Consider the following 23,014-nt stretch of genomic DNA (forward strand, 5'->3'; position numbering starts at 1 on the left):
GTTGTCAAAGGTTGGTCTCTGGGAAGAGCGAGGGGACATGCAACACTTGGCAACACTCAGAGATGGGGCTGTCCTGTCCTGCAGCACAACCAGCCATTGAACTCAACCCCTGCTGCTGAAGGCCTTTAGTGGGGTCAGGGAGGTGCTGCACTCCTCCTCTGTTACCTGAATGCAGTGGTCAGCATCACTTTGAATTGCCACACAGCAAAGGACACCCCCTCGCCAGGTCAGCTATGACAAACCATGAGATGAACTTAATTCTTCTCTCACAGACAAAAGGGAGATTAATGATGATGGTACCAGACATCAGAGCTGCACGTGGCTTCCACTGCAGGGAAGAAGTCACAGCTTTCATCCTCTTTCCCGTAACTCAGCATTCCAAGAACTGTTTTGTAACCCAAACAGTGATTCTGGTGTCATTCATGATTAAAAATAGTAATAATAATAATACAACAACAACCCACACACATTACCCAAAGCATGTGCTGTTGCTTGGGCAAGCAGGCACAACTAAAACGAAGCAAAAGACATGAGAAAACCCATCAGGAAAAGAAAAAAGCACTGATCTGAAAGCAGCATCGTTCTTCAGTTCCCCTTAGCAAACAAACGATGGGAAGGTGCCTACAGTCAGTGATGTTTATTGAGACAAGAGCATGTATTGCGTAGACCTCTGCAGACCTCCATCCCACATCCACTACAAGAGTCCTTTCAGACACAGCTCACGGAGCTGCTATTCTCCCAGGGCTGGTGTTTCCAAATCTGAGAGGGGAAAAAGAGAAAAAAAAAAGGAAGAAAACAGATTGAGGGGAAAATACAGCACTGAAAGCTCTTAAAGTCTGTGCTCTTCATTTCCTGCCTGGGATCCCTCCCCACTGGCACAGGCAGATCCACAGCCAGCGTTCTTAGGAAATGCACCACCACTGGAGAGGGCCCAAACCCACAGAGCTGCCTCTCCAAGGCCAGGCCAAGTGCCCAGCAATATATTCCAGCTCGCTGCACTGCTCTGTTGCTTCCCATCCATGGGCACCAGGTATCACAGGAGATTTGGTTACCATACATGGTCAGGGACAAAATAAGGCTCAAAGTCAACATGATTTCTCTTTCACTACCCTGCATGTAAGAGGAAGAAACCTACCAGGGAAAAAACTAGCACTCATTTTCCATAGCAACGGCTGTACATGGCACAAAAAAGGACTGTGGGGGCTTCTGTTCCTTTCAGTATGAGGCCTGGCTACCACAGACAGAAAGTCACTGCCTGCCACTCCCTTACCTGCTTCGTCATATTCCACTGATTTTAGGAAGAGTCCAGATGATGGAGCCATTGCAAACGGTGGAAGAGCCCGTGCATCCTTCATCTCCAGTAACTCTTCTATATGATGAGGTGCCAACTTTCCCTGGCCAACTGCAACTAGAGCTCCGACCATTCTTCGGACCTGAAAATACAGCACACAGCTTAGGAACCACCCCAGTTAACATTTAAGTGGTTAACAAAGTGTCAGGAGTCCTGAACTTTGTATCAGCAGTGTTTCCTGTGCTGAGCAGCCCACTTCCCTCCCTACAGCTGTAGGCACTAGGAAAATCAAGATGAGGACCTGTAACAATGACCAGTTCCACTGCCTTGGAGCAAGGTTGTGCTCAACATAGGTGTGAACAGAGCTGAGCAGACCATGGTTTCTATTTCAGAAGCAGCAGCAGCCACACGCTGCCTGTGGCAGGAAGCTCTCTTGCTGCTGGGTGAGCTAGACTCACATTTTCAGTGCACAAACAACAATTTCCAGGTGGGAGCTATGTGGGGGCCTGCTTCTCTCTCAGAGGGCCAAAAGCAAAAGGAGAAAAAACACCACCACACCAAGTGAGAACAGCCCAGCAGCCAACTAAGTCATCAAATTGGCATTTTGAACACCTCCGCGTGTCACAGCTTCCCTCCCCTCCACACTGAGCAGTTCCAAATCAAGTGGGTTAGCACATCACCTACTATCACACAATACAGTGCTTAAAATAACATTTATAAAAGAATGAACCAAAGTCTACTCACAACCTTATTATGTTTATCCCTGTTAAAGAGCAAAGATACATTTATCCAAAGGCAGGCACTATCTTCACCTACCTTCCTGGAGCTCACTCTGCACTGGTGGTGCCCATAGCCTGGAGAAGCAGCACAGATCCTTTGTGTATGTTATGTTATCTGTCCCTCACTAGAGGTCATTGCATGCTGTGACTTCAGCTTTGATGTCTCCATGCTTGGAGTTAGCTGGTGAGAATCCAAACTAATGGGAGGCATCTGAAACAGCCTCGTGCTGGCTGTCTCCCCGCTGCTCCACGTCAATCAGGGAGAAGATTACACATACAGATTTAACCCTATTCTCTAATAAAAACATCCAGATGGTAAAACTTGACATAGCAGCCATATGAGATGAAATCAGAGGTCCATTTGGCCCAGTAACCTCTCTGTGATGGAGTGCAGAAGCAGATGCTCAGGCACAGGAGTGCAAGTTCACCACATACACTCTGTTCCTGCTGCCCTGGCCTGGCTGGCTCAGGCTGCTGCTGAAAGCCCCACTCACAGAGGGCACAGGGCTCAGCATTGCTGCTAGCTCCCTCTTTCTGCACACTTAGTTCTGTGAAGAACTAAGCAGCATTTCCAGTCTAATGCGTTAAATGGGTTAGGAGCATTTTCTCCTTGTCACAAGAGCATATGATGAAGAAGATCCCTGCTATGGATCAAGCCTTCTCAAGCATGTTATCGTCCTTCCCCTGCTCATATCCAGACACCCACTGTCAGAGAGCTTACAGAGCACTGCTTGGCACAGGATAAAAACAAATCTAGTTTGTCAAAACAGAATGAAAAATAACTGCTCGCTGTTCCCACAAAACACCCCCTCTCTCTTCCAAAACAAGCCTTCTCATGCCTATTCTGTCTCCAGAGTGTGACTGTGCCCGGGGTAGGCAGACAGAACAGCCAATTGTTTCCTAATGAGGTGATCCATTAAGTTGTGGAGAGAGCCACTGTCTCCCAGAGGACAGTGGCAAAAACCCCACTGGACTTACTTCAAAGAAACCCAGGCAGAGCCTAGGCAGCACGACAGAGGGAACAATCCTGCCTAGCTGAATCAGGTCTTCCCATCTCTCCTTCATGCGACACTGAGAATTACCTCACGCTCCAAAGCCAGAAAGTAAAATTCCAGGCAGCCTTCACTGGGCCCAGTGCCATTCAGCAGAGCAAGAACACATGTCTCTTGGTTTTTACCACTCAGACTGCAAGGACAAAAAGACTGGGGAAAACAAAACTTTCCATCCTCCCACATGATTCTGTGACTTTGGTCGTTCATTTTAGACACAAACTGTACGGCAGCTGCTGAGTCACGGCCTGAACCACAGACTGAGCACCTGGAGAAAAGACCTGGTGAGCCCTGGGAGCACAGGAGAAGGCTGCACTCCTCTTACACCTCATTTAAGGGCTGACTGCCACTGAGGAAGGTTCTCTTGTTGGAGATCCCTCCTTTGTGCAGCCTAGATCCTCAGAGATGGGTGAGCATCCTTTGTCTTCTTTCTTTGTAACACCATCTCATTGTGTTGGTCTCTTGCCATTACCCAAACATACAAAATTCTGGTTCTGCTGGATCAAACAAGGAACACAGAGCCTCACTTCACAGAGGCAGCATCCCTGTGTGTGTCATGAAGCTGTAGGACCTGCAACAGGGATGGCACTACATGAGGAGACAAAGGGTGCACCGAGCTGAACAGTACCTGGCGGTAAAGAAATGATCTGCTCTTGAACTTCAGCTCCCAAAACTCCAGTCCCCTAAAGAGACAAAGGGGAAAAAAAGGGTTAAAAAAATCACATCTCAAATGTCAGGACTTACAGAGTCACTGAAGTTCACCGACTAAAACTACAGCCAGCCAACAATCCTAGCTCAAACACTATTCTAGCTTCATTGCTGCTGTTACCTTTGTTGAGAACAGCTGCATAGGTCAAGTTATGGCTAAAGTGAAATAATTCATACACCTATAAGGATGAAGTAAAATTAATGAGAAATAAAGGACGCAGAAACCTTTGTCAGAAAAGGAATGATGCAAGTGTATGAGAAAAGCAGATTTGTTGTGTTCTGAGTGAACAGGGCCACGTGAAGCATGCACTGCACAAAGCCAGAGGCAATCATTTATTTATAGCTGGGATGGCACAGGAGTCAGCTGCTGGAAGCAGAGCTGCCTGCCAGGGACAGGAGAGGACACCACAGCCCACACCATAATGCCCAAAAGCTCCAACTCCCAGAAGTCCTTGCATAAAACAAGGGCCCAACAAAAGCAGGGTGGCACAGCAGCTAGATGTGAAAACACCCAGAGCTGGGGCAGGGACTCTGTAGGTGAGCCCAGCTGTTTGGGTAAATGCTGCTCTACATGGGAAGAGATGCTTTGACAGAAGCATGGCAACAGATTCAGACTCTCAGTTGCTTTGCCATTTTTTTTCTGGGCACGAATAACATTTCCTTCACCCAAATTTCAAGCATTTTAAAGGGAAATTTTACAGCAGAAACTGGTGGCTCAGTGCCACTGCTGAGCAGCACTGAAGCATCAGCCTTCACCTCCCTGTGATAAAAAATAATCAGTGTAAACTAACAGGGTTTGAAATAGAAGAAGACTTATCAATAAGAACACCTCCAGGACAGTTAAAGGAGATTAAGAAGCAACAATTCAGCTACAAATCTAAAGCCTTCAGATGAAGAAGACATTAGTAAGCACAAGTTCTGTTTCAGCACTTCAAGGCCCAGCTTGCCAGATGGATCCCTGGGCTGTTGTAAAACACCATCCTGCATCTAGAGCCTATACCAGGGCTGCTGGTTCAACAGGAGGGGCAGATGCTTGCTGAGATGTAAGCTACTTTGAGTCACTGACTGCCTCAGAGCCAACAAGCTGCTCTTTTAGAAGTGCAAACTGCAGAAAGAACAGAGAATCAATCTTTTTCTGGGCACCATCGGGGTGCCCCATACACCACCTCTGTTTAGGCAGAAGATATACCTGTTGTGCTAAAAGAAAGCAAAGAGTTGAAATACCTGCAGATCTGTCTGACCTAACAGGAGGAGGTAACTCCAAGAAGGAGGTACAAACTGCAAGAATCCTTACAAGACAAAACAGCCCTTAATTGTGGTGTTATTTTTTTAACAGCAGAGGTTTCAGTGCTTAAGAATGGCTTTACTCCAGTGTGGGGTAAATAACTCCAAAGGATGGTACTTCACAACAAAATAGTATAGATGATAGTATATTTTGAGTAGTTCTATATAGATGGGATGCAAATAATACAAAAGATGGCTCACCTTCAGGATGTCAAGGCTCACAGGGGACTCCACGTGGGAGGGATCTCCAAGAAGAGATCCTTCCCTGGTGGTGGTCAGCCCTTAAATGGGGTTTGGGAGAGGTGGAGCCAGGCTCCACCCCTTCCAATCACACAGGTATATCACCTCCACCTGTGGCCCCATGGCTGACTCAGTGCTCACCTCAGGTCACCAATCAGTGGTTCAGGCCGTGATTCAGCAGTTCCCATACACTCCAGACACTTCTAAGCAAGAAGCAAAACAAAAACGCTTAGGGTGGCTGAGAATGCTACCACAAAGCCAGGCAGCTCCCAGAGCTCAAATGCCAGTCTCTGTTCTGGACAGAGGATGGTTTTACTTAGCAAACATAAAGCAAGGTGGCAGCTCCACAGGCATCCATGTGCTCTGCTGCACTCCAGGAGGAATGAATCAAAAGGGAAGCGATGAAGGTATGGTGAAGAAAGGATGGGAGAGGACCTGCTGATGAGTGCTGGGTAAATCTGTCCTGGGTCAGGGGCAAAGGGGCACTCAAAGTACTGTTAAGTTGGCAACTTCCAACCTGAAAACCGATTTCTCCTCTTCTTGCAACAAACTCTCATCTGCCGGATGTTTTCTCCCAGAAAAACAGCTGATAGAATTCCAGGACAGATCAAATCCTGATGTGGACAACAGAGCAGCAAATGTATAAAAACCTGCTGCCAAAGTGGAGCTCTGCAATGTCAGCATTGCATCTCACCCAAGAGAAGAGCTTACCTCATGTCAGCCTGAACTAAATGATTTGCTCTCAACAGCATTTCTGCCATTCCATATATCACTCTGGACGTGACTGAACATTTCTAGCTCTGATAAAAGCTTTTTCACTTGTCAAGTCACAAACAACACTTGTAAAAGCTCTGATTCCACCATGTGCACAGCCTGACAAAGATTATCCCACCATAATAGCTTCAGCCTTTTCCCATGGCATTTTTTCAGGCCAAAACCCCAGTACATTCATAACAGCATCCTTTAAGGAGAGGGGAGCACTGAGGCACAGGAAGCACACAGCCCTGTACGAGCACCTCTCCACCCTGCAGCTCTTCTAGCTGCAGAAACATGGAGGGCTGCAAAGGAAAAGTTCACAGGAACTGTAATTCAGTGCCATGATGGGGTGCAAGCACAGGAGCAGGGCTTGTGGGGAGTGCCTCAGAGGTGTTACATTTCATATTGAGAAAGGACTGAATTTTGTGCACTGCTCAGATAGAGGCAACAAGGAGAATTCAAAGCCATCAGGATTGAGCAGGAGCAGCGGGTATCTCGTGGCAGGGGGAAACAGCACAGACAAAACAAGCCTCTCCTGACCAACTGCAGCAGCATCCATCATTCCACATCAGGGATGCCTGCAGCAAGGCTGCACTGATTGCCTCTGATCCACATTTCACAACAGACTGGTCTCCTTTTCCACTGCTCTCCCCACACTGCCTCTTCCTTCTCTATTGCCCACAGCAGGTTCAGGAGCTCAAATCCAGACAGGCAAAATACACTTTTGAGGAAGCCAGCTGCCCTGCAAAGAATTCAGAATGTAAACCACTCCACTGCTCTCAGCTACAGTTCTGGAGCAGCTGCAGGCTGAGGGTAAGCAGAGCAGGAAGAGGCAGAGGAATATTTAGGGATGGATGGATGGATGGATAGATATCACCAGATGAAAATATATCTTTTTTCCTCTCTCCACATCTGTTGATATGGATACCATAGTCCAGCAAGTATTAAGGTGGAAAACCAGTGTTCCTTACAAGGACTCTCCTGTGTGCTAACACTTGACTTACATTTGCATCCTCTGCTCCATCTCTGTGGGCAGTTTTCTTTATAACTGTGGTTTTGCTGATGGCCTGCTACCAGCTCTAGATCTAAACCCCATGCAACTCCATTCTCCAGAGTAGTCCTGCATGGAAGAAACTGCATGCACACTGCCTTCCTTCAAATAAAAAAAAATATTCCAGTATGCACAATAGATAGATAAATAAGAGCATATAGACACTGTATATCAGATACACCAACAGAGCACAAATAAAAAGCAGATATTCACTTTAGAAGTTAAATAACCAAGCTTCCATGCTCTCAAACAGTACTAAAAGTCTCTGCACACAGATCCCCTCCTTTCCCTTGCCAGGAGCTCAGTTGTGTGGGGCTCTGAAGATGCTAGTCAGCTGTGGGAAAAGCACAGCTGCAACATTTGTCAGAGGGGTTCAGGACAGGCTGGGTTTGCTGGAAACACCTGAGCATCCAGGAGGGAGCTGCCCATGGCCTGGAAGACAGCTCTTGTAAATGGTGGAAAAAGATGAAGCAGGGACAATGTGATTGTCAGCCTGCGTGGGGCATCAGGGCAGGGTGAGCAGGAAGAGAGATTGTGAAATTATCACCCCAGGGAGCAGCTGCAAGCTGTTTTCTCACAGGATTCACAGATAAGTTACTGCTTTTAGCCCTCCCTGTTGTGTATGTTGGTAAATGCAAAGGCAGCTCCTACCCCCAGATTCCTCTTTATGTCAAGAAATGACAGTCTTTCCATCACTTACATATGGTTTGCTCTCCCTGAAGCAAGGACGACGTGGCATACAGGCATGTGCAGCACTGGGCACGTGCACAAATACCCTCCACACTGTGGCCACGAGTTTGCTCAACTGCAGCAACAGTAAGAGACAGCTTTTCCCAACAGGGGAAAATCCCCCTCTCCAAATTGCACACATCATCTCTAGGCAGGCTCCTCCTGCCTTGGGCGTCTACAGAAGACACACTAAGCTACAAAACATAGCTTGAGATACAAAGAAAAAATATCTTGTACATCAAAAGAGAGCAAAATATTTTTCTTTAAGTGGGAAACTTTCTTGTCAATCTCACAAGTAATTTTGCTTACCAGCAAGAATTCTGCTTGACTTTTCCACTTGGCAACAGCAGGCAGCACCTTGCAATGAATAATACATATTCAGCTAGAAAACAGGTGACAGAGCAATCCCTCCCCAGGAACAGGGCTGAGGCTCTAAGCACATCCTCAGCATTTAAAAGCATTTTGGATGGATGGGACACTAACTCCACTTCCAGTGTTGCTGAGCAACCGAGTTTGATGGAAGGAATCATTTAAAAAGACAAGCAGTCAATTCAGAAGATTGCTTTAAGTTCAGAAAGGAAAGGAAGAATGTGAATGAAAAGCTGCATTATTTGACTAAGAAACCTTGGTTTATCATTCTACAGATTCCTCCCTCTGAAGCAAAAAATAAAGCTCTTTAGACTTAAAAATAATAATAATAAGTCTATTTATAAGCTTTTAATGCTCTCACAGCCCTTTCATTGCAGGGACAGTGCATTCTGCCACTGCAGGGAAGAACACACAGGCACTTGAGGCTCTTGCTGTCTTACTTGCAGAGTGGGCAAAAGCAAACACCAAGCTCCGTGGCTGCATCTGTCCCCCTAGGGTGTGTTTTGCAGATTAGAACTAGGACACTGTAATAAAGCCAGATCAGCCAAACAGAAACACCCACTCAGCCTGCCACAAACACACTAACCCCAGAACTTCTTTTTCTCTAGATCAGAAAAACTCACCATTTTGGTTAAGGCTTTAAGGACTAAGGAAGCACTGTCAGGGAGTTAGGTGCCATTTAAATGCATCGAAACAAGGCTTCTCAAAGCCACCTAGACATTCTGTAAATCAATCCATACCAGCATGTTATAAAAACGACTTGTTACAAAACACAAGTTTGGCTGCATGCGTCACCAAGCAAGAAAAATGCTATCAGCCACAAGCTTGATGCCTTTCATCCCATTTTTCAGTTCGCTCTCTCCTGTGAGCTGTTTTTGGCCTTGTGTGGGATGGGTTTATGCTGCAAGTTATGCAAGGAATGGATAATTCCTTTTTTTATTTTTATTTTTTAACATTAACAATGTAAAAGAGCTGATCTCTATCAAATCTCAGAGACAGGACAAACAACAACAGCAGGTCTGGATTTTGAAGGTAACACGACCTGCATGCACTCCCAGGTGATCTTCTTTTCTTCTTTTCTTATTTTCAGGTTAGCTCAGTGGTGAAGCACTTCGCTCACTCGTGTGGTGGTTGAGCTCTCCAGCCAGCAATGGCAGCCCAACAGCAAACAGCAGGAATGCAGCCAGGTAGGAGCACCCATCTTCCTCTCCATCCTTCCTTTTCCAATGCAGGCAGTGTTTCAGCTGCAAATAAGCAGGAAGGAAGCGTCCCATCTGGCACTCACTGCCCATGTCCTTGTACAGCAGAGAGCTTCAGTGAATATGCCATACCCAATGAGGTGGCTTTTTGTAATGCAGCTGTGCATTCACAGCATCAACACTGAGAGAGAAACCATGGATCACACAAAATGCCTTTTTCCTCCTGACCCTGAATGGGGAGACTGAGAGGAACTGAAAGACCAAGGCTACTCAGAGCTTACAGATCTCTCTCTGTTTTTGCAAGCTCTCCTTTGGCTTTTGTCCTGTGCTACTGCTGGCAAAACACACCATCCTAGGACAAGGGGGGAAAGAAAGAGCAAGCTATTTGCAAACTGCAGCGAGGCTCAGCTGAAGCTTGAAGCAGGGGCCTTACTGTTCCAGACAGCTCAGTAAATATTCAAACCTAATGGAGAATCCATTGGGGGAAACTACAATAAAAAGAGTTTTCTATTATTTGGAAACAAGGCAAACGTGGTTTGGAGACAGACAATAGCAGTGTTTGCTTTCAAGCTGGGACACAGTGGCCATGTTTCCCTGAAAGAAACCAGCATGAAAGCATGGGCCATGCTCAGATGATAAATACATGTGATCTTTCTGGGAAAAAAAAAAAGCATCAGTTTCTGCTAGAGAGAGACAATACACCCAGCCACTTCATTTCAATACTTGCAAGACCTGGTCCTGAAAGAACCTGACACACAACAATCTTTTGTTTATGTATTGACTGAGGAATATTGAATTTTCCTTTATCAGCATCCCCTGGGAAGGCAGCAGGAGTTACTGGTGTGAACTGAGAGGATGTACAGCAGTGCCCTAGGTGCTGGGTGAGTTTTTTTTCCCCTCCTATTTGCAGCCTTTAGGCAAAGCTCAGACAGAAGCAGGAAAGAAAATAAAAATCCCCTCCCCTTGCAGGGCTGATCTTCAGCACCACATCGGAATTGCTGTGCCAGACTCCATACATCAGTTCATAACATTCTGCCTTACTGCATAAACAACAGGGCCAGCTTCCATGCCCTCTGCCTTGCTCATCTTTCTCCCCTGAGGTCGTTGGTCTCCAAACCATCACTAGTCACAGCCCTGCTGAGATTGTGAAGACACTGACAGGGAGGAGGAGGTCAGTGCTCAGCATAGCACTGGAAAACAGCTTTTCTGACAAAGCAAGTGCTGGATGACCATGGCAGCTCCTCAGCTGAGTACCTCTGCTCTCACCTGTGCTCGTAGTGGTGGGACAGGAAACCAGAAGAGGGTTGGATGTCTGCCTGGAGGATGGTTTTGACTGGAGATCGAAATGGTGTTTCAGAGTTGAGAGAACAAAAAGTGCTGAAGTCGTGCGTTCCCAGCAGGAACTGTGCAGCATCCTGCATGGCAGGCACATTGAGGTAGCTGAAATCAAACAAGGAAAGGAGCATTAGGTGGGGCCAAGTATGTTAACGTGAGTCAAATTCCAATTAATTGATGACAGGCTTAACCTGAGCATGCAGATATAACTCGGCAGCATTGTGGAAGGAAGAGTTTTTCCTGTAACAGCCCAAACCACAAACCAAGATGCCAAATGAGCTGAGGTCTGAAGGTGCTCAAGGCCCCAGGCTAGGAGAGGGGTTGGCAGGCACAGGTTTTTGGGTTTTTTTGCAAAGCCTTATCCTGCTGTGCTGCTTAATATGGTTGAATTCCAAATAGCTTTATGCAAACTGTTAGCTAAAGTGGAGGAGAAGAGAAAAAAGCCTCTGCAGTACCTTGTAAACTCAAAAAGCTGTCATCAGGTAAGAAAATATCGAGCACCAGGATGGTTTTCCAACTTTAGTTTTATCTCTAATGTGAAAAACTCCACTGCTCTTGAATGTATATTTATCACAGTACAACCTTGTCTAAAGGGCAATAACTGATTTTCTTCTGGGCTTTGTTTGTTATTTCCTTACTCACTGTTTATCATGTCTTGAGAGTTTTTAAATGGCACTGGATTTGTTTTTCATCCTTTCTTTACATAAGCACTGATTTGTTAAGAGCCAATGGCTGCTCCAAGAATACACATGAACGCTGAGCTAAGTGCACTAGTTAGTTACTGTTGGGTTGCTCAGAGTCATTGGCTCTCACTTATTATTCAAACATACAAGCATCCAGACAGGGAATGAGTGAAGATTTACATGCAGCCATCACGAGAAACAGGATGAGAAGAAGAAAAAAATGCCAGCCTTCATTGTATGGTCACACCTAAAGCTGTGGCATCTGCCATGTGATGCATTTCTGCCTGTCTGCATCGTATCGCAGCACGGTCCCTTCAGCCAGCTGTCAGAATGGGTTTGCTGTATGAACTGGCAAGGTTATCTGAGGAAATGCTCCTTGCTTTGTGCAGGGCTCAGAGTTGTTCATGGATGTGGCCCAGAGCCACAGGACTCAGGATGTAACTCAGTGCAGCTCCAATGATTTCAATATCTCCAATACGACCTGGGAATCTGGTTTCACATGTGGAAATTACCACATTACTCCCCCAGATACCAAATCCTTGCAGAGCTGCCCAGGGTTTATGGAAGACACTCACCCACCAGTGGGAGCCCAGCACAGATCCCTCTCGAACACTGGGATTTCTGAATGGTGAGTGCACCCCATCAGCAGCCGATAAATGTAGGTTCTTGACCGTGCAGAGAAGCGTGCATGGAAACTGTTGGTCACTCGACAGGCACTCAAAATGCTGTTATGACAGAAGAGAATGTGAGAGACAGAAATGCCACACACTAAGTCAAAAACCTGTGCTGGTCTCCATACAGGTGGAATTAAAACGTGCAGTGGGTTCTTAACACTGCATTCTAAACCCACACGCTTCCTAGCAGGAACTCGTAGCATCCTGAACCAAACTTCCAGCCAATAATCAACTTTGGCTGCTGTCACTTTTCTCCGAAGCTTCAGCTAAACACTGTGTTCTGGTTCCTGCTCTCAGGGATGGCACCAACAAAGAGCCCGTGCTGTTCCCTCACGTGTACGTACACGTTCTTTGAAATATTCATGTGCATGTACAAATATGAATCACTTGAGGGAAAGTTTTGCAAAAAACAAACAAGCAAGACAATGTTTGAGGTTTCCTGAGATCCTCAGGATGAAATGTATCTCACATATGGAGAATATTATGCTGTGCTAGCTCGTGACCCACTTTTCAGTGGCTGTTGCAAATGTCAAGTGTGTTTTTCACAAAAACTCTTACCAGTTCTTTTGTGGTATCCCTACTATGCTAGGAGAATGGAGAAAACAGCAATTATTCCTCCCTTTACCAAAGCAGCTGGAGAAATAATTCCCTTTGGACTTTTCATTCACTACGCTCTTTAGTAGGAAAACCAAAAGGAGAGGGCTGTCTCCTTTTGAGCCCTGTAAGAAAACATCTCCTTGCCTATGGCTCTTACCCAGACATGCTCATGGCCAAGGTAACATTTTTTCAGAGATCTAACTGTCTTAATGCACAGCCCTAAAGGGACTTTCTACAGAGTCTGACAGGCACACAAATACTTACTCCATCCCTGCTCTAGGCTTGCCAACAAGAAACTAGTTATTGCAGCATCATTCCCAAGTTCTTCCAGACTATTCACTTGGCTCACAACTGCCCTAATGCAACGCTGACTCAAAGGACAGAGTGTGTTTGTGCTTGCCTTCAAAGGCATACTGGCCGTACCCAGAGCCCTCAAGTCTGCAGGACAGCATCAACCGAGCTGGAAGAGATGCAATGTGGATGATAAAACCAGATGTCCCAACCTCAACAACCATCAAAAAAGGCTTTCAGTGCACTGTTTTCACGGTGATTTTTTCAGGTTTTGTCACCTTGTATATTAAGCAACAGGAAACAGCCACCTTCCTGTTTTGTCTGTCAAACTTGTCACAAAGGCAGGTAAGTGGCATGGCTTTTACTGGTAATTGCTCCAGTTCTAATAGATAAAGTGATCAGAAGAGGCATGAAATGCAGCAGCTTCAATGAGCCTGTAAGAGAGGGCTCGTAACCTGGACCTTCTTATTTTTCCTCACACATCAATCTTTCTTGATCCCATGTCTACCTGCACACACTGGAATACAATCAGACATCCTGAGGTTTCCTATCCATTTCACCTTAGCCTTGCTGCGTCCACAAGAAGGGCTGACATCACTCTGTGTGTGTAGATAGACAGAACTTAGCACTAAAAACCATTTCTTTTTACAAGAATAAGCCCAAGATCTCCTGCCTTGCAAAGCCATGGCCTCAGATAAGAACATGCACTTATGAATGACAGATACCTGCATACCCAAAGCAGCACTCTTTGCTCACTCTTAAAGGCAGCTATGCAGCTCATTGTAGCAGATGGAAATAGTTGAAAGTAGGTCACTTCCCTACCACCTCCCCCCACCATCTCCAAGACTTTGCCACAGCAATGAAAATAAAGGAGCATCCCACCTAGACTGCTTCTGTCTGGATCCAGCAGAACAGAGTCCCCCACATTTCACATGTGCAGATGATGGCTTTGGGGAATGGCTATGCCCACTCATCTTCTACTGGCACTGGTCAGTTAACTCAAGAAGCAGCTTGCTAGGCTGCTGAATGCCCCTACTGACTTCTATAAGCAACTGGGAAGAAATGCCTTGTGTCCCTAAGCCAGAGTCACCATCACCATCAAACAGACAGGAGGAGGCTGCAAAGGCTGGCAGAGGGGAAGCAAACTTCTCTCCGGCAAAGGAAAAAGCAGAGCTTCCCTGTATTTCTGCACATCCCCAGAGCACTACAGCTGATTCGAAGGTAGTGGATTTTGCTGGATTTTATTCTCCCTTAGTCCAGAGCTGTGGCTTGCCATCATCCTGCTGGGAACATGCAGCAATGAAGCATCATCTCACAGTTATCATCTCCCTGCAGACACTGCTTTAGAGGATGCCTCTCATTAGAAAGAAGTTTTCCTTCTGTCATGTGCCCCACTGGTATAACATACAGAGGAGAAGGGATCCAAAGCAGCAAAAAAATTTGATACTGTTTGGGTTCAAGTAATAGATAAAGCTATTTATTTATTTTTAAAGGGTTGCTGCTGTAGGTGGTTTTTTCACCCTAAGCACCTCTGGGTCACACCGCTGCAAATGTCCAGACCACAGAAGAAGAAATCAAAGCTGAGCCACAGGCCTCTGCTAAGATTTGCAGTAACAAGCCCAGAAGACTGCTTCACTGCTATAAATTCCCATCAGAAATGGAAACTACATCCTCCAGGCCTGCAATGGAGTTTGAACCTAGGACCTCCAGCATCTTCTAAACACAGTAATATAATTAAGTCTTCCATTTATTTTCCTCTGTCTAAATGTCTCCACAAGCATTTCATCTCCCCTGAGCTTCTCTTGTTAACGCTTAAGTGATTTTTATTAAATAACCATCCTTTTGTAACCTCTGATAAAGTGATTCTTTCAGAAAAGCCCATTTATACTCACATGATTCTTCACTGCAGACATTTCTTGCCTCTCCAGGTAGATGCAATTGCTACCTTGAACTCTTTCTATCTGGGAGTCTCTTTCCAGCACTTACTCCACAAGTTCTTCAAACATACTGCATTTCAAGCCTGATTAACATCCCAATTTTAACAAGACTGCTGGTAAATAAAGTCTCAGAGCATTTTTTCAGCTTTTCAAGAGAGTAACCTTGAGAAGAGTTTGAAGGAAAATAAGCCCAAAGACATCTAATTAGAAACACCAATGTATTAAATACAAAAGTGTCCTCCAGAAGTACATCTTTCTCTCTCCACTGACAACAGAAGGTGAAAGCCAGTTTGCAGGAGGTGGGATGAACCCGAGCTCTGACTTGCTGCCACCCAGACAGCTTTTATGGTGTACTTACCAAACTGAAACCACAAATAGAAGGCATGACTCTACTCTGTCCCTACTTATATGACAGCAGTGCCCTCCTCAAGTTACCCATCTGCAGAATACACTCTGATCTTTGCGGACAAGATCCTGTCAGAAATGCTTTGCAAATGTAAAGGACAGATCAGTTCCTAGAAGAGACCCATCATGCAGCAAAGCTACAAAGAGGATCGTTGTTGCTAAGGATATACCCAGCCAGTTTGGAGTCTGGTCTCCCTTTCAAGCTCTTTCAGCAACAAGTTCTCACAAAGATATCTCTCTCCATCACCCCCTGCTTGCAACCACATGAAAGTGCTGGGTTTTCTATCCAGCATTAGGAGAGAATTCTTGGCAAAGTAATATTTACAGAGGGAGGGGTTGGCTGCTGATCCATTTAGACTCATGCCTGTCACCAAGCTCCTTAATGGAAAGCAGCTGAGCCATTTGTAAAAGGTTCAGACCAAGCGAGGAGGGAGAAGAAGAGCTGACTTCATCCGGGTAAACTCAAAGTGTGTAATGAGAACTGTTTTGGATTCTATCAGAAGAAACCACCTCCTGATATGTACCTGACAGGTGCTGGCTTTCCCACCTGTGAGATCCCACTGCTGTTGCAAGAGGTCACAGAGGGACTCACAGTCCCTCTTCACTTTAATAGCATCTGGGACCTGCAGAAAGGACCTCCTGAGAGAAAAGAAATGTCACCATACAGATCTCCCTCCTCAGCCACCAAACTATTTGGGTGCCTGCCCATCTAGAGCTGGGTTCAGTGTTCCCCAGGCCATGGAGAACTGGAGTTCTCCCTTGCAAATTGAAGGGCAGATGCAAGCATGATGTCAGCCCTCAAATCCCAGGCCTTCCTGCATCAGCATTTGGGTCAGGCCCTGTTTCACAAAGAGGAGATTAGAAAATAAAGCAGACTGGGTGAAGAGGGAAGGGGGAGGATGCTTCATAGTCAGGCTGCTATTCTTACAAAAATCCCTTCATTGGGTGGGGAGGGATTTGCTTTTTTGTCCTGGGTTCTTGCTCTGGCATGGGGAATTTGCCTCCATAATCTTCCTTTATGCTCATGCCACCAGGCTGCAGTAACATGAAGCAGAGCAACTGGGTCCTCTGAGTCATTACCAGCTGGCATCTTGCATTGAACTTCTGCTGATGACCCAAACTGTTCCTACAAATCAGCAGCCTTCTTGCACAACATCCTGACGTGCTCTGGCACACTGCTCGTTAGGGTACCACCCAGAGAGCCACGTCTTACTGCAACTAATGCTGCACAGACACGGGCAGTCTGCACCTCCAACTGCTTCTACATCATACAAAGTAACACAAGGAGAGTTGTGAGAGCAGCTCCCTCTCATTTACAACTGGATAGGATAAAAAGGACAGTTTATCTATCACATGGAGCAAAATCAATCCAATTTTGTTACAGCAGTGTTAGACTGGAGCTTGGTCTAGCTGGGAAGGTGACAGTGGACTCTGCATCCTTTTGCACAAAGACACATCAGATGGAATGCTGCAGCCAAGCTGTTGTGAAGTGCTAGTTCAACAAGCAAAGAAAACTGGGGGAGTAAAACGTAACTGAAAGTTAACATATGTGGCTCGTGTGAAATTAGTGTCGTCCAAGCGGGTTCACCACTACCACAGTCACCCAAATGTCACAAGATTTTGTGTCTTGTTGGTACCAGCATAGATAATCTGCTAACAGCAACAGTGGAAGGAGTCTGGAAGGAGCAAGAGAAAAACATGAGTGGTTTGCTTGCACACGAAACAGGGCAAAAATCCTTCTTGTGGGTGAAGATGGGAGATCATTGCTACATTTTCCCCCCTTCCGAAGGAGAACAAAATCAAGGATTTTGACTCGCCACCAACTCACCGGATTGGCTCAGGCTTCAAGTGGTGATTCAGACAACCAACGAGCTCCCTCTCTTGAAAAGCTGGCTTCCCTGGAGCCCTCTGGATGTCCAGGTGAGCAGAGTTGCAGAGCGCGTGGACACCGCTGTCTGTGCGGCTGGAGATGTGGAACTTGATGGGGACAGCAGGTTTTAGGTTCTGTGCTGCCTTCTGCAATCCAACATGAGACAGAACCGTGAGCAGGAGTCTCAGAGCTACGTAGGAAGCAACACCCTCCCTCCTCCCTGCTAACCACATCACGCCTCCTTACTGCTCCCAGAGAAGTAATAGGGAGTTTTAGTGTGAGCTGCAGAAAGGGATGGAGATGGACTTCTGTTAGTACTACTTGGCTTCTCACCTTGTGTCCCAGAATCATGTTAGAGAGAACATCCAATATGCCACATCAGCTTCCTTACATGTCTAACAAAGAGAAAAATATTTACCTCCCCATCCTTTGCTTTTATGTAATTGGGCAGAAGTAAAGAGAACAGAGAATCACTCATTTAAATCCAGACACAACTCCTGCACCTGACTGCTAAGAACTGCACTCAACCTGCATCAGCAGCACAGTGCATGCTCTTAGAGGCTTTAACGAGACAGAAACAGCACACAGTGATGTCAGAGTGACGTTACAGCTGAGAGGCCTGATGGCTGCAGCCTTCTGATCCACTGCAGGCCAAAATAGTGTAAAATACAGCAGCTTATTACTGCTGGCACCATTTCTTTCCCATCCGCAACAGGAGCAGGGCTACAGAGGGCAACGTGCTTCCATCAGATGTTCAGAGCAGAGGAGGAGTCAAGGGAGCAGATGAGAAGTAGCACAGCACTGATGAAATGCATTTATTGGTCCCACTGAGAAATACAAATAGATCAGAGAATCAAGGCATAGCTCTAATAACACACAGCAGTGGAGGAGCTGATGCTGAGCCATCCCAGCAGGTATAAATAACCAGCAGGGAGGGAGAATGATGCTAACACAGACAATTAGGTGCTGTATATTTAAGGGTCTCAGGTCAGTCCATGTTTAGCAAAGTGAGGGTGGACTTTGGTGAGGAGCAGAGCCAAACTCTGCTTGGGATTCCAGTAACGTACTACAGCAATGCTGAAACCACAGCAGGTCTTCCATGCAGTAAGGTTTAAAAGTAGGTTAGTGCACCTGCAAAATACAGTTTTCATCTTTGTGAGAACATGCCCTTAGATAAGAAAAAATCCAATTTAATTTATTATGGTGCATGAATGAAACATAAAAGCAGGAAACCAGATGAACGACTGGAAATTTCCTTCTCTCTCTCATCTTCCCTCCTGAGTAGTGAACCCAGCAGTGGTCTTTATTACATTTCAGTTTGGTACCAAGAGTCAATAAAGCTCAAATTGCTGACTCACAAATGCCTTCCAGATTCCTACAACTTGAGCAGACATGATTTGGGCTCCCAGAAACATATCATTATGAAGCAGAGGGAGACAAATAAAAATGTAACTGAACTGCAGGGGAAGGCTTGGGAAACAGAACAGAAATGACCCCAGAATTTTTCCCTTCCTAATCTTTCTATTTGGAGTTCACATATGGTTACAATTAACAATAAAAATCTTTATTTATCACCCTTAACCAGAGAGAAGCAGACAGAAATTACGTTTCATGCAGCAGACCACGTCTCATGCCTCCACACTTTGTCTTTAAGCAGAAGCTGTGTTTACAGAGGAAAAAAAAAAAGCTGGAGAATAGGAACACTGAAAAGTTTGGGTCTCTCGTGTGCCAAAAGGGTTAAGCCATTCTGGAGAGCAGACAGAAGAGGAAGAGAAGGTCGAAGGCTCAAGGCAAACCTGATTGTTTCCCTGCTCAAGTCACTGAATCCACAGAAGTAAAACAGCAAATGACAGGTCCACCAAAAGTGTATTTTCACAGCTGCCTTTCTCCAGCACGCTTACCTCCCAGGCACAGCTCTCTGGAGAAATATTTGTGCTGGGCATGCAAGGAGAAATGTAATCACCATCGACAATAAATCTCAGTCTGTGAATGCTGAAAGCTTCATTTGGGGGCTCTCCCCCCCCCAGCCCAGCAGGCTGGAAGTTGATAATAGAGTCCACTACCAACTGCTGCCCCCATTTAAATATTTAAATTACATATTCCATTTAAAGCCTCCCCTAATTAATCTCCTTGCAGAGAGAATTTCTGAACTGCTGAACTTCTTCACGGTCAATTCTCTAATGACCCCTTCACCTGTGCATATGTCTCATATCTGCACCATCCAGATGGCCTTTGAGCCTATAGACATCTGTCACCTTCCTCCACTGGTTCCTATGTACTCTAATCCATTAATACAACCCATGCTGATCTGCAAAAAAAGATGCATTATTTACATTTAGTAATTGCTTGAATGGCAACCTGCTCTTTCAGAAGGAGGAAGAAAAGCTCCTACAACTAGCAGGCCTTTCATCCCAGGAACTCCCAAGGTTTTACTGCTCTTAATCCTGACCCTTACACTGCTGGTTATCATCTATGGATTCCAATGGGGAAAACTGAGACAGAAGCCAATCAATTTACCCATGGGTGCCAGCTAAAAAGCAGTAGAGGGGGTAAAGGAATGGAGGAGCTGTGTTCTCTCATGTCCTCAAAGTTCACAGGTCTCTGCTCCCTTCTTTAGGCCACACAGCGTGCAGGCATTCTCCTTGGAGGGTTACAAACACTGGGACCCTGACTTGACACATGCTAGATGAGCGTTATGAAGTTCAAGGCTGCACAGAAACAGAGGAAGGAAGAGAAATTCCTACAGGCCTCAGAAGTTTTCTATTAAATTTGCTTTAAGACATCCCATGTGGTTCTAATAGATGCAGCCCTGCTCAGCAGTGCCCAGCATCAATACCACCACATGAAAGCAAAGCACATATCCCAGAACTGGCCAGCGAAATGCTGATACTGTGAAAAGACAACACCAAATAAGTTTATCTTTTTCCCTTTTATTTATTTTTTCCCTTTAATCACCCATCCTACCCCTTCCCTTGTTATAACGAAGTTCCTCAGATAATGCAAAACAACTGCTGGGCTCACCCAAAGTCCGGCGCCTGGGGCTGGGACACTGGATGGTTCAGAGGATTAGATAAATGAGATAGAAAGTCCTCTGGGGCTCTTCTTTCAAGATTTGCACAATATTTATACACTTTCTCCACAACGGTCTCAGGCAAGAAGCCATGCAAACACATCCTGAAAACTCCTCTTCAAACCATAATTCATCACACTTTCCATCTGCAGGCTGCGGACAAAGCAAGAATCATCACCCTCACTCAGTTAAACACAGCCATGGCTGGAAATGTCTTGGCCACGGTCAGAGCTTTTGGGTGGGATATCTCAGCCCATTTCTTCCACCTGCCTGCACTCAGACACTCAGTGAGACACTTGTATTACTGCTCAACAGTCGTGTTCACAACAACCCGTATAAGAATATCCATAGCTGACAACGTGAGCACAGAAGTTTCGTTTCAACGTCACCGTGATTAGCAAGGACGTACCTCCAAATAATTCTGCACTCCAACCCCTGACTGGTCAGCTGAGGTTTGCATGACCCCACTGCAGAGGAAAACAGATCCAACAGTTATTGATACGTATCCAGACTGTGTTTTCTACCCAGTATCTTGACACAGACACAGTGGTTGCATGCAAGAAACAAAAATCATCTCTCCAGTGCTACTCTGTGCACCAGGCCTTCAGATGGGGGCTGGTGGGGTGGGAAGATGAGGCAAACTGCCACGGATGGGAGTTTGTAGGTAAAAGCAGGAGCCTTTCTTGCAGGCAGCTTTCCTGCAGGTGCCACGGATGCGATAGCTGCAAAGACCCAAACTTCCAGGAGTCACAGCCATTCACAACCAGCACAGTAGTGCCCAGAGATGTCCTGAGGCCAAACCCGGCCCACTCACAACCACATGGGATGATCGAGGCCGGCGCCAAGGAAACAAACCGTACCCTACAAAGCAAGCGTGGGTTCTGGCATGCAGTGGTATTATTCCGCGTGTAGATAGGCATACCGTGGCTGCACAAGCTCTCCCACAGTCTCTTTTTTTACATAAACAAGCACAGCCACCTATGTGGGATCTTTACGGCGTGGGGAAAGCGGTACCACGCAGCACTTCGCCTCTTCCTCCAGGGCAGCGATAGCATCCGAGCCACTCAGAACCCAGAGCAGCAATACCACCGCTCCTCCCCCCCCCTCTGTGCTTTCCTGCCCTCCCTTTGCCCATTTCCACGCTTCCCGTCCCACCCAACAGCAGAAGCACAGCCCACGTCCTGCCCGCTCTGCCTCCTCCCTGCAGTGCCCCCCATCCCCGATCCTAACAGCGCAGGGCCCAATTCTGACGCACCTACCTATATTTAGTGCCACAGTACTGAAAGAACACTAAATATCGGGTTTTGGGAGAAACCATCTTTGCTGCACTATAGGACACGCTCAGGCCGGGCCCGGCACGGAGGAGGAGCCGGGCTGCCTTCCCTCCCAGTACCGCCCAGTACCGCCCAGTACCGCCCAGTACCGCCCACCGCACGGCCATCACAGCCCTGCGGATCCGAGGGCTGGAGCACGGCCTGGAGGAGGGGTCTTATCCGCAGTCAGTGTGGGAATGGCTCTGAGCATCTTTCTCCCTCTCGGTTCGTCCTGGTTGTGCCCGATGCTGCTTTGATGTGACACGCCGTGATGGGCTCAGTCCCCCTGGCCCCGGTGCTGTTATGAGCTGTGTTTTTAATTCAGGTGCTTGTGAGACAAGAGTGCATTTTCCTCCACGTGGAGATTTACACTCAGGGCACTTTTCAGGCTTAAATTCAGAGTCACACAGAATCGGTCCGTGCAGGCGTGGGATGGGTGGACGATCCAAACTAAGCTCGTTGTAATTAGTCTCATTTATCCGTGCCACATCACACTGCTGTGTCCGGCAGCAAAATGTGATCTGTTCCCATGGACCCGTGGGCCCAGATGTCATCCTTCCTTGAGTGATTACATCGGCTTTGGTGGAGTTTCTGCAGATTGACTGCATGGCTGACAGCAGCAGCAAATCCACTGTGTACGGAAAATTAAAAACTAGATTAAGCAGTAACAGGATTGATGCCAATCCTTTTGACACTAATGGCAGGGAATTGCTGCGTGCCTCCTCTACAAGTCGATTTTTTTTCTCAACGGTGGCCACGACCCCGTGGCAACCCCAAGGATGGGCTGAGCTTCCAGCTGAATTAGCACAGTGACCCAAAGGGATGGCCAGGATGGAGATCACAGAATCACAGCATGGTTGGGGTCGGAAGGGACCTTACAGCCCACCCACTCCCAATCCCTGCCGTGGGCTGGGTGCCCCCCACCACACCATGCTGCACAGGGCCCCATCTGGGTGCCTCTCCTCTTTTAGTTGACAGCCATTCCCCCTTGTCCTGTCTCCATCACACCGTGCACAGCGTGGTCTGCTCCCCGTTTATAAGCTCCCATCGAGCAACTGGAAGATGCAGTGAGATCTCAGAGCCTCAACATCCCCAGCCCCAAAAAGAGAAGCTCCGGAACTGCCCCAATTCAATCAGACACAAGCTTTAAATACTATCCGCTCCCGCGAGGAACCACGAATCGCTTCCTTACGGATCCTTAACAACGTGACATCCTCTGCGGGAAAAACCGGAGCCACTCTGCCGTCCTATGGCAACCGAGGGCATCCTCCGCTGAGCAGCCGCTCCCCGCCCCGCTCCTCCAGCCGGTCCCTGCCCGGCCCGGCCCGGCCCTGCCCGTCGGGCGGTGGTGGGGGCGGGCGCAGAGCAGCCGTGCCGCGCCGTG

At 46.8% G+C, this 23,014-nt stretch overlaps 1 protein-coding gene across 2 annotated transcripts; it reads right to left on the minus strand.

Moving 5' to 3' along the window:
• Positions 1 to 618: 618 nt before the first annotated feature.
• On the minus strand, positions 619 to 22,998 carry PUSL1 (pseudouridine synthase like 1). Of its 2 annotated transcripts, none has more exons than XM_065738015.1 (8): positions 22,808 to 22,998; positions 20,727 to 20,784; positions 17,206 to 17,393; positions 12,049 to 12,198; positions 10,722 to 10,895; positions 3,748 to 3,802; positions 1,271 to 1,433; positions 619 to 759 (listed from the first exon to the last, which is right to left on the minus strand). In XM_065738015.1, exons 2-8 carry the CDS (start codon positions 20,775 to 20,777, stop codon positions 731 to 733), a joined length of 810 nt encoding a protein of 269 aa, XP_065594087.1. In that variant the 5' UTR covers positions 20,778 to 20,784; positions 22,808 to 22,998; the 3' UTR covers positions 619 to 730. The 2 variants fall into 2 exon arrangements, with proteins under 2 accessions (XP_065594087.1, XP_065594085.1); XM_065738013.1 differs by lacking the exon at positions 22,808 to 22,998 and adding an exon at positions 21,577 to 21,797.
• Positions 22,999 to 23,014: the final 16 nt, after the last annotated feature.

Source organism: Cyrtonyx montezumae, unplaced genomic scaffold (assembly GCF_038088225.1).
Source record: "Cyrtonyx montezumae isolate F1298 unplaced genomic scaffold, pur_monq_1.0 scaffold_21, whole genome shotgun sequence".
In the NCBI taxonomy this organism is placed as follows: Eukaryota; Metazoa; Chordata; class Aves; order Galliformes; family Odontophoridae; genus Cyrtonyx; species Cyrtonyx montezumae.

What these genes read in the sequence shown, in the direction of transcription:
- PUSL1 (XM_065738013.1), bottom strand. Translation starts at nt 21,758, where the DNA reads ATGGCCGTGCGGTGGGCGGTACTGGGCGGTACTGGGCGGTACTGGGCG. An exon ending in TACTGTGGCACTAAATATAG is followed by an intron (nt 20,785 to 21,576) that starts GTAGGTGCGTCA and finishes TTTCCTCTGCAG; the next exon opens with TGGGGTCATGCAAACCTCAG. An exon ending in GAGTGCAGAATTATTTGGAG is followed by an intron (nt 17,394 to 20,726) that starts GTACGTCCTTGC and finishes GTTGGATTGCAG; the next exon opens with AAGGCAGCACAGAACCTAAA.